Source organism: Physeter macrocephalus, chromosome 12 (assembly GCF_002837175.3).
Source record: "Physeter macrocephalus isolate SW-GA chromosome 12, ASM283717v5, whole genome shotgun sequence".
Taxonomy (NCBI): domain Eukaryota; kingdom Metazoa; phylum Chordata; class Mammalia; order Artiodactyla; family Physeteridae; genus Physeter; species Physeter macrocephalus.
Window position 1 is genome coordinate 86,111,012 of NC_041225.1, and position 18,263 is coordinate 86,129,274.

Below are 18,263 nucleotides of genomic sequence, written 5' to 3' on the forward strand. Positions count from 1 at the left end.
TGTGGCCTCTCCCGTTGCGGACACGCAGGCTCAGCGGCCATGGCTCATGGGCCCAGCCGCTCCGCGGCATGTGGGATCCTCCCAGACCGGGGCACGAACCCGTGTCCCCTGCATCAGCAGGCAGACTCTCAACCACTGCGCCACCAGGGAAGCCCCAGTCTCCTTTTTTTTTATACATTTCTGTAGTTCCTATGTGTTCTGCAAGGAGCAGGTACTTTTATGATCAGATCACCCTGTATCTTTCTTTCAAAAAAAATCATAAAGTGACCTTTACATCTGTCCTGGCCTGGCTCCTCTCCAAGCCATGGGGCCAAGCCTTTATGTCTCTGATCAGGTCCCCCTTGTCCCCTCAGGGCAAGTTGGAGATGACTTTGGAGATTGTAGCCGAGAGCGAACATGAGGAGCGGCCGGCCGGCCAGGGCCGGGATGAGCCCAACATGAACCCCAAGCTCGAGGACCCAAGGTTGGTGCCCAGCCCCTGACCCCTGATGCCCGAGGGGATGGGGAGGACTATCCACAGTGCAGGAGGCACTCACTGTATAGCCGCACAGAGGTCCCAAGGCCCAGAGAGGGGTGTGACTCATCCAAGGGTACACATTGTTAGGAGGCAGGTGACAGACATCATTCCAGGACATGCTGGGCTCATCAGCTAGTTCCAGAAGCAGGCGCTGTTGGGTAGCTGTTGGTTGTAGGCCAGGCGTGCTGTCCTATGGCATGTATATGTTGTGTCATGGAACCTTCCCCGCTGACTCGTTATTGGTATCCCCGCTTTACAGATGAGGAAACAATCACAGCAAAGTTAAATAAGGTCATTCCAAGGAAAGTGGTGAAGCTGAAATTCTCACACCTGGTCTGATTGGCCCTGGAGCCTGACCAAGCTGCCTTCCATGGCTCTCCTGTGGTATCAATGTGGCTTTCAAAAGGCCTTTCTGCTTTAATTTTCCCATCTGTGAAATGGGGGCCTAGTCCCTGCCTCCCCTACCTCCCAGGCCTCCCAGGGAGGGGCCTACATCCCAATCCGGTGGATGCAGAAGCCTTGAAGTTAGTTACCGGAGCCTGAAAGATGGCTGTTCGGGGGGTGAGTGGGCGGGGCTGCATTTGCTGGGTCCCTTCCCACGGCCTGCTCAGCTCAAGTCACACTTAGCACAGACAGCCCACTTTGTTATAGCGCTATCCTGAGTGCCACTGGCTGGCAGAGCAGTGAGAGACATCCCTGCCCAAGGATGCTGGGATCTTGGTGGAAAGGCAAAGAGAGACCCAGGAGACCCAGCAGCACGCAAGCAGATGTTAAAACGGCCATCCCTGAGACACAAAATCCTGCCTGCTCTTTGAATTGTGAGGCTGACGTAGGGGAAGGCTTTGAGGTTCTTGGTTATGAGAGACAATCAGCTTTCTGGGTTCACTCCCTGCCATCCTTCCCTGACAGTGAACCAGCCACGTGCATCTAGGCCAGTGGCTTAGCTTATCTGGGGCTCATGGACCATAGCTCACCTAACGTGGAGCCCCTTGAAGCTCTGCCCAGTCCCCAAATCTCTAGTCTGTGATTAAGTCCTGGGTCGGTGACCTGGACAGGGTGGCTGAGAACGGGGTCCCTGAGGGTGTGCAGGGCTTGATAGCACCAAAAAGAGCAGGGCAACATGGGCGGGGCTCACACTGTAGCGAAGGCCGGGAGGAGAGGGGGATGCAGGTGCGGACAGGGGCTGGGGGCCTGGAGGCTGGGCAGGTCTGGGGGGCTGACTGGGGAGGGCCAGGGCGATTTGTGAGCAGGACCCGGAGGGAGCAGCCCTGGTGGGAGGTACCCTGCTGACCTCTGGGATCTCACTCGCAGGCGCCCTGACACCTCCTTCCTCTGGTTCACCTCCCCGTACAAGACTATGAAGTTCATCCTCTGGCGGCGGTTCCGGTGCGCCATCATCCTCTTCATCATCCTCTTCATTCTCCTGCTGTTCTTGGGCATCTTCGTCTACTCCTTCCCGGTAAGCAGGCCTGAGTGGGGAGGCACAGACCCTTGTCTTGGAGGAGCTCCTCGTCTGACGTGGGAGGTACAGCCCTTGACCTCCAGCAGCTTCTGGTCTCAGGGGAGTCTGTCATTGTCCTCAAAGTGGACCCCGTGTCTGATGGAGAGAAGTAACTTCTGTCCTTGCGGAGTCCATGGTCTGATGAGGGAGACATAGGCCCTACTCTGGGAGAGTCCCCAGTCTAGTAGGAGACCCTTGGGGAGCTCTCAGTCCAATGAGGGAATCTGAGTTCTTGCCCTTGATGGGGAGACACAGCATCCTCAGCAAGCCCCTGAGGGGCTATGTCATCAAGGGGTTGGCAGAAGGCGAGGCCCCTTGGGCAGGCATGGGCAGGGGAACCTTCTTGAAGGAGGGTGTGGAGCTGGGTCAGGAAGGGAAGGGAAGGTGTGGATGGCAGAGCAGAGGGGAAGGCCCTCTGTTTGTGAGGATGGCACCTGCTGAGGACCTGGGGCTGGAGAGGGTGTCACTGTCCACCTGGGGACCTGATAAAGCGTGTCCTGCCTGCTGCAGTGGGGTGGGCGTGGGGCAAGGTGTGGGCGAGGAGGGGGTGGGCAAGGAGCCTCTCACTGGGCACAGTAAACACTGGGGCCCCTTTCACCTGCTAAGAAGCCAGCTGATGCCTGACAAAGAGTGGCCAGGGCCACCCCACCCGCGTGGGGACTGCTGTGCCCAGCTCCATGGGCCCCTCCCCAGGGAGGAGGATCTGGAGCTCTCTTCCCTGCCTGTGCTTCCCTACTCCTCACAGCAGCACCCCCAGTATCTCAAGAACCTCAGAAGGGATCACAGTGTCCCCAGGCTGATACCTGATTTTTAATATCCTTTAAATTTTTGAAACTTTTTAATACGAAAATTTCAAAATCGTATACAAGTAGAGGAATGGTGTGATCAGCTCCATGTCACCCTTATTTGAATGGAAAGAAACAGACATCCAGAGAGGAGAGGGACCAGCTCAGGGCTGCATGGCAATCTGTGTACAGCTCCCGGTCTGGGGTTCCGGCCACAGCCCTGGTCAGCACCAGGCTGCCGGCCAAGCACACTGTCCCCACAGCGGGTAGTGCGCTCTGGGAATCACTCACCCGTGAGCTCTTTGCTTCGTGGATCCTCCGGGAGGAGGAGGCGCCCGAGAGCGCTCTCCCACCGTAGCTGGCAAGGCATTGTACCAGCAGAGCACGCCTCCTACGAGGAGGACGGTTAAAACCACGGAACGATCCCCTGCAGGCCCTAATATCATGAACTGTGGGAGCAGCAGAGAGGATGCTCTGGTTTGGACGTCCAGGCCCCGGCTACCCCTTGGACCCTAAGTGACAAAGGAGGGTCTAGAGCTGGGATGACCATGAGCTGGGCCACGAGCCGGGCCCTCGTCTCTGCTGACTGTGTCGCCTGGAGTGCCAGGCTGAGACTGTTCGGAGGCTCAGCAAGACGACTCACGGCCCATTGGCCAAACGTGCCTGAGGCCCAAGGGCGGGTCCAGGCTGGGGGGGCCTGAAGCTCATTCGGTTTCGGGGGGGCCCTCCTGAAGCAAAGGAAGACAGATTACAAGTACAAGGTTAGCTGCTGGGCCCTGGAAGGGCACGAGCAAGTGTGGTGCCAGGAGTGTAGCTGCCCTGGCAGTGACCTGGGCTCAGGGGTTGGGCCCAGGACTCCCCTTCCGGTCCCCTGTGTCTCCTCCCCTGGGGCACAGCCCGGTGGCCAAGTTGGGGAGGCGCAGTGGCCCTCACCTGGCCTGTCCTCAGGCTTACCTGCTCTCATGTTGAGTGCACCCAGCCGCCATTCGGTTCAGGAGAAGACCTCATTAGCGCGCGAAGTGTGTCCGGGAGGTGAGGGCGTGTTGTGTGGGTGAGGGAGAAGCTGGTGGGGCCCGTGCCCCTGGGAGCTGTCTGTCCACGAGGAGACGCAGTGAAGCCAGGGACGAGGGGGAGCACAGGGTACAGCCTAACGCCTCACCGTGAGGCCAGGCCGGGGAGTGTGGGCGAAGGGGAGCTGGTGTAGACCCTCGCTCCTTGAGGAGGCGGTCTGAGGAGCAAGCAGCGGTAGCACCAGGGAGCTGGTAATAAATGCAGAGTCTTGGGCCAGCCCCAGACCTGCTGAGGAGAATCTGCCTCGGGAACATCAAGGTCTGAGCATCGCTGCTGTGCGGGACACGGCTCCATGTGGAGTCAGGAGCTGTTGGCTGGGTTCTGGCTCTGTCAGTGGCTCCCCAGTGACCTTGGCCAGGCCCTCCCGTCGTGTGAGCAAGGGGCTGGGATAGGTGAGTGCTGACCTGCTGTGACTAGCACTGTGGATAGGGGAGCGATTTTGCCTTCCCCAGGGGGGCTGCATGTCAAGCCAGCCTTCTGCTGAAGAGCTGAGGGGAGGGCAGGGGCAGGCTCAAAGTAACATCACCACCACCCTTCCTGTGCCCGGCCCCGTGCCCTGGCCAGCTGGGCCCCGCCCCTGCAAGGCACTAGGGCTGCAGACTAGGCCTCAGGGACCTGGGGAAGGAGACCCTGCTGCTTGGCTGGGAGATGGACCGAAGATTTCCAGTCACTTCCAGCCTGTGGTCCTTTCTCGTCCCTGGGGCAGCCTTATCCCAAGGCCCTGTGGGCAGGCCCTGATCAGAGCCTCTTCCCTGTGTCCTGAGTCCCCAGAAGCAACATCAGTCTCCTTTGAGATCTTCGGGAATTGTCCTCTTTCGAATACCAACCCTGCCTTCTCTCTCCAGAGCCGGCATGTGGGGTTAGATCCTAGGCGAGGGCTGTAGGGCAGCCTGGGTCTGAGACTGCAGACTGCTATTGCTTGCAGGCCTTTGCTACAAGCTGGGCATATCCTGCTCCCCTCCAGCCAAGTCACCCAGTCACCTGGTGGATGCCAGACCTGTGACCGTCCATCACCTGGCTTTCAGGCCTTGGGGGGCAGAGGCCCGGGTGCAGAGGGGCTCCCCGCCAGTTGGCCTAATCTCCCACCCTCTTGGAAATTCCCCTGGGAGGGGGACAGGGAGGGCAGCCTGTCTGATTCCTCCCAGCTCTGCCCTAGAGGCAGCCGGGAGCAGGGCCAGTGTGGGGAGGCAGGAGGCGATCTGGCAGGGAAGGAGCGGCGGCTTTGTTTCCAGAGTTGGCTTTCCTGGGCGGCGCTGGGGAACATACTGTCCCAATTAGGAGCCCTGTGTTGTGTTGTATGTGTTTTCATGGTTTTGGGGGGAGGAGTGGGGAGGGGAGATTCCTGCCAGTCCTGCAGCAGCCAGGGCTTAATCAGGGGTGACCCGTCTCTAGGGCTGGCCCGCACTGTGGGCCATCCCTCTATACCCCCCGCCCCAACTCTCTCTCTGCCTTTTGGACGGGAGCATGGTGGCCAACGAGCCCCGGGTTTCCGCGCTGGGGAGTGTGGGAGGAGGGTGGGGAGAAGCACAGCCGTGCCTTCAGGCCACCTGTCTGATGGAAAAGGTCGGGCCTGGCCTGGCCAGGGGCAGAGTCCTCTTGGTAGCTGGGCAGAGCCTGGGAGTGGGCCCTGGAGTGACGGGGGAGAAGCCAGAGCAATTCAGGTGCTGTGTCCCCCAGGCAAGAGTGTGGGCTTGTGTGACAGCGAGAGCGCTGGCAGGGTGGAGTGTTGAGCTGAGTGTGGCCTGGGGCATGATGAGGGAGAGGTGCAGACAGGTGGTTGAGTGCATCAGCCATCTTTCCCAGCTCCGTTTCCCTGGCAGCTGTCACCACCTGTCCCTGCCTCTCCCCCCTCCCTCCAGAACTATACTGCCATGAAGCTGGTGAAGCCATTCAGCTGAGGACTCTCGGGCCCAGGACTGGCTGCCTCCTCTGCCCTGCTCAGCTGAGTGTCTCCAGATGTCCAGGCCTCACCGTCCCGCCAGGGTGGGCAGACAGAGAGAGGGACTGGCACGTGCTCCAGGTGTTGGCGATATCGAGCCCTGCGGTCACCCCGCTTTCATCATTTCTTTCTCCCCCAACCCAACCCTTTTGGGGATCAGCCCATGTGTATTTCAGTATAAAACAGTTTGAACCACAAAGCGGCGTTGGTGTGTGTATCTCTGTGGTACCTGAATGGCGTGACTGTGCAGGGGATGTCTGGGTGGGCGCGTGTGTGGGGTGTGTGCCATCTGTGCAACATTCCCAGTGGGACTGTGTATCTTTCGGCAAGACTGGTAGGGGTGGTGGGAGCTTTGAGGCTTGATGTCTGGCCTGCCTGTAGACCCAGCCTGTTCTGCTTCCGGGACGCCCCTCCACCCCGTGCCCTCCTTTCTCAGGCATCTCCTCACCCACGGTGATCTTTGCTTGGGTGGGCAGTTACCTGCACCATGCCCGGGAAGAGGTTCCACTTATGCACATGGAGCCCCTCGGAAGAACTCTCCAGGCTGGGACGGCTGCTGGACCCCTGGCTGTAACCTTGTCTCCCATGCTCTTGGGATTTCTTAGGGTTCCCTCCCTCTGTTTCCTCACCCTGCTTTAACGATCTGGACTGGATAAACACACCCATTTTTTGTGGTCTGAGCATCGCATTAGCTGTCGGGCTGACATCTCTTGCAGGAATCAGGCTTCATCTACAAGAGCAGCAAGAACATACTTAGAGAAAAACCAAAGAGCACGAAAACATCGTGTTTCCGAAATAGAGGCCTCTGCCTCTGTTGGCTGATGGGCTGGAACTCCGGAGCACAGCCTGGCGGGAGGGCTTCTCCCATTTCCTGCTGTAAGCCTGTTCCCGTGGCCCAGGCCCCGAGGCCCCAGAGTGAGCCTTCTGGATGGACACCTCCCTTGTCTCTTCACTGCATGCTGGGACCCAGACTGAGGCCCTGCCTCATCCCCACCTGATTGGCAGGACTGGGGGGTGATTGGCACAGGGCTGATGACCTGAACCCTCCTGGGTGAGGGAGCTTCATCTTGAACATAGAGTGGTTCTCTCTTCAGGAGAGGTTCTGGCTGGAGGATGCCCTCAGTGTCCAACTCCGTGTGGGCCCTGAGAACCTGGGTGGCCAGTCCTGAGACTCTGACTCCTGACACCTGGAGCCGGGTTCCCACACCTCACACAGAACAGGCAGCAAGGACTGGGGTTATGCAACTCTTCTGGGGCATGAGCCTTCCCTGAATACCCACCGTGCCCACCTGCGTGGAGGCCATGAGCTGGCGATTCCATGGAGAGGACTGGAGGTGAAAGGATGGAAGAGCTGGGGCTGCAGCTTCGGGAGGTGCTGAGAGAGCTTTAGAGGCTGGGGAGACCTGAGAATATCAGAAGGTAGGGAGGAGGAAGCCACTGAGGAGGGAAAGATAGATCAAAGACACAAGAGAGAAAATGGGATAATTAATGGAACCAGCTTCTGGAGAAGGAGGGGAGGGTGTAAGCTTTGGAAAGAAAGTTGTCTTTTTCTTACAGGTACGAGAACGCTGGAGGCAATAAATGCATACTGTGCAACTCTCAGCTGGGTTAAATGAGTTTGGGGGTACATTGTGCCCACTTATTAACTTTTTCCTTTAATCATTTGCTTTTTCTTGCTGCTTTGAGTTGCAGATCATAGGAAACATTATTTAAACTAGTAAAGGGAATATAATGGCTTTACAGAAATGAAACTTTCAGAGGGATTGGCTTCAGGTGAGGGCTGATCCAGCTCCTCAATTAGGTCACCAAGACTTTGCATTCTTTCTCTGCTCTGCCCTTGTCAGGCTAGGGTTGGGGTTAAAGCTGCTCCCTGGAACCATATAGGCCACCAAGCAAAACTCAAGGAGAATGAGGAACGGATGGTGAGGAGATACCATGTCCAGCACATGTTTATTGAGAGACTCCACACGGCAGCCCTAGAGCAGGTTCTGAGGACATAGCAGTGAGTTACATATGACTCCTGGCCTTCCATAGCTCCCAGCATGGGGGGAAAGGTGGATCAGGAAACCATGGGTATTTGAATGCTTGTGAGATTATCAGAGAAGGGACACCCTGGGGCAGGGAAGGGATGTCATCTGAGTGGCGCATTGGACTGGCCCAGGGGCTAAGAAGGGAAAGCTGTGCTGAGCAGCTGGGATAGAGACCAATCTCCAGCTGTCAGAGAGCCCGGCTCCTTCAGGGCAAGGCTGGGTGTTGAAGGGCCTGTATCTGCAGCTGAAGAGTTTGAACTTCATTCTGGAGGTAAGGAAGAAGCACGGAAAGACTTAAAGCTGGACTGGCCTTGATCAGAGTTGTGGTCTCTTAGTTCTTATCTTGGGAGACAGGAGTCTTCTGGGAGCACATGGTGGGGCTTCAGGTTGTATAAGCCTTATGGCTTTCGAGGGGGTGAGGGTCCAGTGATCTCACCCAATTCTGCAGTAGGGTCTATGATCACAAGTGGTGAAGAACAATTGCTCAGGATGCTGTGTGGCCAGTTGCAGAGGGCCATTCTAGAAGGCTGGTCCATTAGTCCGGGAGCCAACTCTGAAAAGCAGGGCAGGAGTCATTCATTCATTCATTCACTCATTCACTCATTCATTCATTTAAGAAATCATACATACACACACACACACACGGAGAGACGTCTGTGTGCCAGACAAGGTGCTAGGCTCTAGAGATACAATGCTGAAAAGGATAAATGTGGTTCCTGTTCTCCCAGAGCTCACAATTGAGTAGTGGAGGGAGACAAGTAGATAGGTAATTACAACACACTGATGGGCAAGGGTTACAGGGTTAAGGGCAGGGAGTGGAAAAGACAGTAGAGAGAGCAAAGACTGACCAGAAATGGTTCACAGATCTGTAAGAATCTCCACAGGGCACAGAGCCGTGGATCTCAACCAGGGCCGATTTTTGCCCCCCAGCTCACATTTGACAATGTCTGGAGCCAGTTTTTATGGTCCTGGCTTGGGGTGGAGGGGCTGAGGGTGCTACTGGCATCCAGGAGCTACTAAACATCCCTCAGTGCACAGGACACACCCTCCCACCCCAAATTGTCCAGTCTGAAGGACTGATAGTGCTGCTGTTGGAAACTCTGGCATAGAGATGGTGGACTGCAGAGACCTTGAGCAGACAGAACTAAGAGGCCTGGGGAATTGACTGGTTAGGGCTGGGGTGGGGCGGTGGGGTGGTGGGATGGGAGATGAATTCCAAATGACTCCCACTTGCCTGGCTTTATGAGTGGTAGGACCATTCATGAAGTCCGTTTTGGACAAGAAAGTTCAGACATCTTTAGGGAGCCATCAAAATATCCTTCCTGTCCTCCAGGTCTCCCTACTAATATGGTCTCTCCTCTCTTCACAAAGTTCTAGAAAGCATCATTTACACTTGCTGTCTCCATGCCCTTACCTTGCACTCACTCCTCCACCCACTGTGGTCTGACTTCATCCCTGTGGCTGACTCAGTGGGTCATCTTCTCCAACAGCCATCCCCTCTCTTTTCCCCTGTGGCACTGTGCCGAGAAAAGAGCCCTGCCCCAGCCCTCGGGGAAGGTGTCTTATTAGATCAAGCCAACCATAGTAAAGCCATTACCCTTGACAGTGATTGGTTTAGGAAGAGGCATATGACTCATTTATGGCCAATGAGATGTGAGGGGAAGGTGGTGATGGTTACGGGTGGGGAGGGTGCTTGAAAAGTTTCTAGGAAGGTTTTAGCCCCAATAACAAAGGACACACAAGGAGACACATCTTCATCTTTTGCCTTTTCTTCTTGTTGTGGAAAAAACGTAATGTCTGGAGCCATGGCTGCCATCTTGTGACCATGAGGGGACAAGCCTGAGGAAGAAAGTCGATCAGAGGATGACAAGAACCTGATTCTCCAGGAAGCTATTGAGAAAGAACCAACTCTGGAACTTCCCTACTTTCAGAGGTCTTGTTATGTGGGATCATAAATTCCTTATTGTTGAAGCCGTCTTTGGTTGGGTAGTGTGCTACCCATAGCTCAAAGCATCCTTGTTGGTAGATTTCGTTCTACTGTTTTCACTGCAGTCGCCAATAACCAGGGCACTGTGTACAGGCACCACATCTAAGACATCATGAGTTTATTCTTTATTATAACAATTTTCCCACAGATGGCAGTAAAGTGTTTTGTTCTAATAAAATCAGTGTGTTACGGTTTTCTGATAGAAGTAAACTACCTTGAGGAAGGGGCACCTTTCTCTGATTCACACCAGGACCCCACCTACCCTGGTTGTTTAATCTGTGGACGTTGATCCTCCCGACTCTCTGCAGCAGCTGTGGCAGCACTGAACGTTCTCTGCTTCTTAATACACTTTCAGTTTTTGGCTTCCATGGCACCACAGTTGCCCAATATTCCTCTTTTCTGTCCAGCCCTGCCTTCTCTTATTGGTCTATAGTGCTCCCCAGGGCCCTTGGCCTGTCCTTCTCTTCTTACTCTGCACCTCCTCGGCAGCCTCACCCACTCCTGTGGCTTTGGTTGTTCTCTAGAGGCTACTGACCCTGGAATCCCTACCTCTAGCCCCATTTTTTCCCCTGTGCTGCGGCCATGCTATCCAACTGCTTACCCGGTGGGCATCTCCCCCAGGGTGACTTACAAGCCCTGCAAACTCAACCCCCACCTCCCATCCCCACTCAACATCTCTATCCTCCACTCCATGAGAATAGCTCCTGCCCTGTTGTTCCCTTCTTCGACCCAGTCACTGGAGCTGAATGTGTGGGAGGCATCCTTGAGCCTTACTTCCTCCTTAGCCTGTATCTAAGACATCAGCAGATCCCACAAATTCTGCCTCTTGAATCTCTCTGGATCGAGCTACTTTTCTTCCCAATACCACCCCTTCCAGTTACAATCAGGCCCCCAAGCAGGCCAGTCATTGGAACCCAGGTAACACTCCATCAGCCTTCTCGCTCGCCACACCTCGGTTCACTGTCCACAGGCAGTCAGCCCTGGACCCAGCTGTGGTCCCCTCCTCCCAGATTCCATCCTCACAAAGGAGTTCAACCACGCTGGCCCAGGGTCCTCAGAGGAGACTCCTGCCATCTTTCTTGCTTCACCTGTCGCTTTTCCCTCTGCTCTACTGAGTGGAATGCTGAGCAAGTCTGGCCTTGGCCTGTGGCTCAGGCCTCAGCGTGGCCCCTTCCTCTGGGAGGTTTCCTCTGACCTATCCTGGTGCCCATCCACCACTGAAACCCGGCACACTTGACTGTCCCTGCCTCCCCTGACCCCTAATCTGTGCCTCCAAGGCGAAAATCACATCTCAGTCCTTAATGAGACGTCTGCTTCCTTCACTAAAGGGACTTTACTAAGTGTTTCATTGCATCCTCTCTTTAAACAGGCAGGCCCTCAGAGCTATTGCAAATTGGATTTTTGTGTTCTGAACTTCAGTTAGTGTTCAACATTGGAGACCTATTCTTTTGCGAGGTGGAGAATCACTCTCATCTGTTAAGAAATGGTTCAGTAAAACTTCATAAGCCTTTTATATGCAGAATACTCAGTTCCTTGACTTTATTTTCTTTGCTGGTGTTTTGGAGAGAGATATTCTGCTTGTGCGCTTGGACACACACGTACACACACACATGCATTCACACGCGTACCATTTTCTGTTCCTTTTCCAGGGCTCTGTGGACAGCCCAGGCTGGAGTGACAGGGAGCTGGATAGACAGGAAGAGCTGTAAGCACAGCCTTGGCCTGTAGCCCCCTCCCCGATGCCTCCGCCCCCCAGGGAACGCAAACTTGTCTCAATCCTCTCTCCACGTGTTTCATAAATGCAGGATTAGGGGATTTCCAGGGGAGCTAGGTGGGCATCCCCTGCCTGGGACATGGGGACAGCCCAGGAAACATTTTTCTATCATGGATGAGAACAGGGTAAGGGCCAGGGTTCGCCTGCCAGGCTGGCCCTTAAATGGTGGCTGAGATTCCCACAAGTAGAGTGGGAACCTCCCTCTCCCTCCTTTCCCCCCTTTGCTGCTGTTCCATCCTGTCCTCTGGAGACGACTAGCTGCAGCTTCTGTGCCCTGTGGCTTGGCCCAGTGTGGATTTCATGCTGTTTCTCTGCCTTTATTTTGGTCTCGGTTTTTCATGGTGTGTGTGTGTGTGTCCGTGTCTGTGTCTGTGTGTGTGTGAGCGCACACGCGTGTGTAAAAGAGAGACAACGGATGAGACAGATGACGAGGGAGACAGATTCATGGTGAGGGACAGAGACAGAGACAGACACACAGGAAGACTGTGCAGCAGGGACAAGAAAAGGACCAGAACCTTTCATGCACGTACTGGGTGGAGCATGGCCTCAGCTCCTCTCATTCCTCCAGAGCCGGCTCCCTTCTGCCCTCCCCACTGGCTCCCCAGCTTATTCGGTTAGACACAGAATATAGGAGGAAGAGAGAGCCTACGCCCCTGGGTTGGCCACTCCAAATCCAGTTGGGGAAGCCTCACATCATATTTTCCTGGTAACCCATTAGTTCACTGTAAGCTCCATCGGTTACCCTGGGCTCCATTCCCCTTCACTCTGCAGGGCTGGCCGGGGTGTGTTTGGGGTGGGTTGGAGTGGGGTGCTGTGGTTGGTTCAGCTCCCTGGCTGGTTCTACATGTTTCCATCATGAGCCTGGGGCCAGAGCCTGGTTGCCTCTTCCCCCTGGAGGCTCAGGAGACCCCTGGGGCCTCCCGGAGCCTTTCCTGAGATGATACACAGTGCCTGACATATAGTGAGTGTTCGATTTCCTTTGAAAAGGAGCTCTGAGCTGCCGGGGTGTTGGGACGAGGGAGAGTGCTAAAGAAGAAGACAAGGCAGGTGCGGGGGGGTCTCCCCTCTCTGGGGGACTCCTCCAGTGTAAGGGGGACAGTGGCCCCCTTTCTTTGCCCGGGAAGGACGGGGCTTGTTGCTCTCTGGATGTGGAAAGGAGGGAGAGAAGCCGTGCGGCTGTCCTGCCACGTGGGCAGGACAGTTTGAAAAGAGGATGGATGAGTTGGCAGAGATTCGATTTTGAAAGGGGGTGCTGGGAGTGGGCAGTTGGGGATTCTGAGGCTGGGAGTGCCCACCACACGACTGTCTCGGCCGCCACGTCTGGGCTTTCCTTTCCTGGAGAGCAGCTATTCTGCAGGCCACCTCGGGGTGGGCTGGGTGACAGTCGCCCACCAATGACCAGAATGAGGATCCCTACAGAGGTGCACACTAGAGGATGCCCCTGCCCCATACAGACCCCCTCACGCAGATGGTCAAGGCCAGTTACGCCCAGACCCACGCAGGAAGCACCATGCTCTCTGGGATGCAGTCACAAACGCAGGCATAGTCACAGGCGCACGCGTGTGCATTCAGGGCACACGTGTTGCTGTGTGTGTGTGCGTGCGTGTGTGCGTGTGTGTTTCACATTTTTGGCCAGGATACACTCTGGAAACCTAAGCAGAAAAGAGCGTGTGAATGTGGCCATCATCAGGGATAAATTAATCCCAGCCGTGTAAAGGGTTTTCTTTTTTCATTCTCAGTCTGACTGCAAATTCAATTATAACTCTCTGCCAGCTACTGAAATGAGGGGACAAGTACGGACGTGGCTGAGCCTGGAAAATGGGGCAGGGCAGGGGACCCTCTTGCTCCGTACCCTCAGCCCCCTTCCTTGCTGTCCGGGATCCAGGAAAGAGCTGCAGCCATTCCTGGATACCACACACCGACAGAGCTTTGGGGCAGCAGTGAGGTGCCATCCAAGAACGTGGACCTGGCAGAAGCAGAGCTGCCCTCTGAGACCTGAGTGAGGAAATGACCACATGTGGCATCAGAGCACAGGCTGGCAAAGGCTCCCTAATGAGGCGACTGGTCCCAGGGCCTGGCAAACCGTGGTGGCGCATGTGTCCACCCACCCTGGGAGAGAAAGGTGAGACTCACCTTGATTGTGTCCAGGGGAGAGAGACTTGGCTGGAGGACCCCTTGGCAAGGCTTTCTATCTCCCACGGCTATTGGGGCCTGCGGCCATGAAACCCTGACTTTTCCCCTCACCCCTCACCCTCCCAGGCGAACTTCTGATGGTGATTTGGCTTCCAGCACAGGTCTGCTTGTGGGGGGATGCAGGCTCTGCTGCCCCCTGAACACTTGCCTGCTGGCTTTAATGCTTGTACACCCCTCTCTGAGCTCTGCTAATGAGGGTCTCCCCTTGGAGCTGGACCCACCTCCCTCAGACACATACAATCAGGGGTTCAGGGATCTCAGTCTGAGAGCGTCTCGTCTGAGTGCCCCTTGAGAAGCCTACTGGGGGAAAATGCGGTATCCTCTCCTTGGCCATACCCTTCACTTGGGCTGCGGAAGGTTTGAGCATTCCTGTCTGCTCCAGGCTGAGAACGAAGTGCATCCCCTCTCTGATGGAGGCTTGGTCCTCTGTGACATCTGCCTTCTCTCGCCTCATTCTTTCAGAGGCAGGGAGGGGGATTGAGTTACTTAAAGGGGACTGCCGGGATTGGGGGAACTGGGCGCTTTCGGTTCCACAAGAATTCCCAAAGAAGGTCAGGTGAGGCTAGTTTGAAAAGAGGATGGATGAGTTGGCAGAGATTCGATTTTGAAAGGGGGTGCTGGGAGTGGGCAGTTGGGGATTCTGAGGCTGGGAGGGAGGTGGGGGAAGTAGGAAGGGTCCTGGTGACCCTGAACAGAGAGACCTGAAGGGGAGCCAAGGGGGCCCACAGGAAGAGGCCTGGAGGGGCAGGCCTCTGGCTGGAGGTGGGGGTTCTGCCTGCCATTTCCCCGGGCCTCTGGGGCCTTTTACCTAACCTAGGCCTGGCCAAGGGGAGCTGGATTTTCAGAGTTAGGCTCAGGCTGCCAGAAGAATGAGAAAAATGGGCCTGAGGGAACACCTCCACCACAGAGAATAGGAGTGAGGAAGGTAGGAGCCAGGGCTTGTGTGTGTGTGTGTGTGTGAGAGAGAGAGAGACAGAGACAGAGACAGAGACAGAGAGAGACAGAGAGAGCACAAGTGGAGTGCTGGCTCTGTGAGCTCCTGGCCAGCCCTGGAAGAGCACCCAGTGCCTGCCTTCCCCCAGGGCTTCAGAGCAGGGAGGCTCCCGCTACACCCAGTCAGGCTGCCTCAGATGCCTGAGACTCACGTCCCACCTGGTCAGGGTCTCCAGAGGCACCTGCTGCTCTCCTTTCCTGTTCCCATCAAGGAGGGGGAGCAGGGGGCTCCTAGGCAGATCCAGGTCTTCTCAGCCTCCGAGTTGCTCGGTCCAGGGCTGAGGATGAAGTTGGAGGCTGGTCAGAGAGGAACCCTTGGCTACTGAGTGCCCACCGCGTGTCAGGCGCTGTGCTAGGCGCGTTGTCCCCTTTCATCCTCCCTTGTGGAAGGTAGCTATTTGGAGCCCCATTTTAGAGACAAGGAAACGGAGACTCAGGGAGGCCACACAACTGTTAAGGGAAGGTAAACCCAGCCATGGTGACTCAAGAGTCCTTGCTCTCTGTCCCCCTCCCCAGGCCCAGCCAACCCCCGTCTCGCAGCTAGTGATGTCCTGACCAGACCCAGAGCCCCTGCCTGGTGTTGGGGGCATGGAAGGCAGGATGAGGTGAGGGCGATTGTGTGTGGAGGTATAGCCCTGACACTGCAAAGTTTTCAGTTTTTCATTCACTCAGCAAGTATTTTTTGAGCGCCTGTCATGCCCAGGCTCTGCTCTAAGCACAGAATTCTTGCCCTTGTGAAAGCTTTCAGTCGGGGAGCCAGACAAGGAAGTGTTTCAGGTAGTAATAAGTGAATGCCAGGAGGAAAAATAAGGCAAGGGGATGAGATAGAAAGGACAGTGGATGGGGAGTGACCTTTCTCCAAAAGGTTGAGGTGAAGCCCTCTGAAAATGTGACACTGGCTGATGTGAGAGAGCGAGCAGGCAAAGCCTGGGTGAGAGCGTTCTGGGCAGAGGGCAGAGCAAGTGCAAAGGCCCTGAGGTAGGACAGAGCTTGGCTTGCTGCCCTGCTCGCACTGGCCACTGCTTGGGAGTTGGCCACCATCCCCGCTACAGCTCATCTGGAACTCCTTCTGTTCTCAGCAACGTCATCGCAGTTCATCCCTGTTCCTCCGTGCGCTGCCCTTGCTGGGACTGATGGGGCACCTCAGCCACTAGGCTGGCTGTGACACAGACCCCCATCTGTCTTCTTTCCCATGGTTGGCAGCTCGGGGAAATGCTTCTAGCATCCACACTCTTCACTGCCCACTCTAACCCCCGCTGCCGATTCAGGCAACACGCTATTTCCAGATGGGCAAGGGTGACTATTTTATTTTTAAAAATAGCTTTTATTGGTTTTTGTCTTATTACAAAAGTGATATATGTTCATTATAGAAATCTGAGAAAACAGCCAGCAAAAGGAAGAGTATAAAAGAGCCACTAACTAATCCCATTATCCGGAAAGAACCACTGTTGGCACTTGGGTATCTCTAGAATTTTCCATGTGAGTATAAAGTATATGTGAGTATTTTTAAAAAATATGACCTCACTGTTTATAGTGGTTTGCAACCACCATACTGTGACTATACATCCGCATCACTGAGTGCGCCTCTACCACATGGCTTTATGGCCCCATAATTGTCTATCATCTGGATAAGCCATGGTTTATTTAACCAGGCCTCTACCGATGGACTTTTAGGTAGTTTCCCCCTGCACGCCCCCACCCCCTGCTTTTGTTTGAGCATCTTGTCCACAGGCCTTTTCCCCAGCCATTCTAGGAGGCTCTTTGAAGTGTCTAGAAAGTTTTTGAGATATGAGGCAGGGCAAGATGCCTCTGGATGCCAGAGGTCAGGACAGGGGTCTGGGCAGGGCAGGTGGGTCCCTGCTTCCTTCTTGAGGTTAGGGACCCCTTAGGTCTCTCAGCCATCCCCAAGCTAAGGCTGAATCACTGAGAAGACTGAGGAGATAGGATTTAACTAAGGAAACTGTTTTCCCTATCGTTGTCCACAAACAGCGCTGCTTCTGCAGGAAGGAAACTCTGGCCCTCTAGCCTGCCAGCAATAGGCCTGGGGTGGGGAGTGGCGGGAGGGGTGTAGGGGAACTGAATCCTAGAGCAGGGAGGGGGAAGGGAGCTCAGGATTTCCTGCCCCGAGGTGAAGGTCCTGAGAGTCTGCAGACTGCTGGTGCTCTGGAGAATCGGGGGAAAGCTGCAGGGTGGTGGTGGTGGGAAAGCTGAGGACCCCCAGGGGAGCATAGGGGCGGTATGGATAAGTGAGGCTGTCTGAATACCACTGATGGGGAAAACCCCTCTCGCCTCCTCCATGAAGCTGCCTCTGGTTTCTCCACCAGGACAGGCTCAGAGCCTTTGCTGTCATGGTTTGTGTCTCCCTTGGAGCCCTCACACCCCCTGCTCGCCATCACAGCAGTTACTGGGGTCAGCCTGAACTTGACTCCCAGCTCTCAGGATTCACCCACCACCATCTGTGAGGCCTGGGGCAGTCCTGTTCCCCCCACCAAATCTGGCATCATCGTACCCCCTTTAGAGAGTTCCTGTGAGGTCCAGAGGCCAGGAATGTAGAGTGTGGCACATGATAGATGCTCAATTTTTAAATATTTCTTTTACATTTTCTTCTCTCTCCTTAGGCTAAGTCTTTGAGGGGATATAAAATGTCTTCGCCATCTCTGTGCCTTCCCCCACTCTCAGTGGGTTTCCATATACTTCAGGATGTACGCAATACTTCACTGGGGTATGGGAAGAAAATATTTACAGAATCATAGCTATCACCCTTGCCTAATGTGTAATGTTCAGATTGATCCTGAACTCCACTTATGCCATATGGCAGTTGGGCATGGGTTTTATGTCATGGGGTATTAGTAGCATCACCCTTGTTTATCGTTTTTTGGTGTATTAGTTTTTGGTGCAAGCCTGGTTAAGAGAATTGACAGATTACATTATCTGGATTTAACTGAAGTAACCCTCACACAAAGGACACTGGGCTTAGAAAGATTCTTGCCATGTAAACACTCTGACTAAAGATAAGCTAACAAAGTAGACAGAAAAGAATAGCAGATTGAAGAGAAGCTAGCAATGCAAAGCAGAAATGCCGGACAGAGCGGATACACACATCTCCCAGCCCAGCAAGGGCTCACCTGACAAGTTCATTAGGAAGCAAAACAAACAAAGAAACAAACACAACCCCAAACCAACAAGGACTTAATCAGATCTGACAAGAAGTCAGTGACACAAACTGAGATATTGAGAGGACTAGTTGAAATTAGGACTGTACCCGTGAACCTTGTCCTAAACATAGAGTGAGCCTTGAGACATCGACTCATGGCAGCTGTACATGGATGTAATTTATGGAGAGATAAATAGCCATACAATGAGAGTGCGTATTCAGATTTTTTAGTGATATCAAAGGGTTTGGAGAGCCCTGCCCCCCAGCCTCCAGCACCAGGCCTGGCACACAGCGGGACTCAGGAAGCTTGTGTGGGGCT

The 18,263-nt window shown here is 54.8% G+C and overlaps 1 protein-coding gene and 1 long non-coding RNA gene across 24 annotated transcripts in view; both read left to right on the plus strand.

The window, feature by feature from the left end:
* Window positions 1-6,005, plus strand: part of DYSF (dysferlin) — a 231,639-nt gene extending 225,634 nt beyond the window's left edge. For all 23 annotated transcript variants that reach the window (XM_007111158.4, XM_007111166.4, XM_007111168.4 and 20 more), the window contains 3 exons: window positions 354-463; window positions 1,829-1,976; window positions 5,734-6,005. In XM_007111158.4, coding sequence (XP_007111220.2) covers window positions 354-463; window positions 1,829-1,976; window positions 5,734-5,772 — 297 coding nt within the window. In that variant the 3' untranslated portion in view covers window positions 5,773-6,005. The remainder of the gene's footprint in view (window positions 1-353; window positions 464-1,828; window positions 1,977-5,733) is intronic.
* Window positions 6,006-13,637: 7,632 nt separating this feature from the next.
* LOC114487326 (uncharacterized) lies at window positions 13,638-17,461 on the plus strand. The gene is made up of 3 exons (XR_003682340.1): window positions 13,638-13,726; window positions 16,161-16,269; window positions 17,409-17,461. It is a non-coding gene; the product is annotated as an uncharacterized lncRNA (long non-coding RNA).
* The last annotated feature ends 802 nt before the right edge of the window (window positions 17,462-18,263 follow it).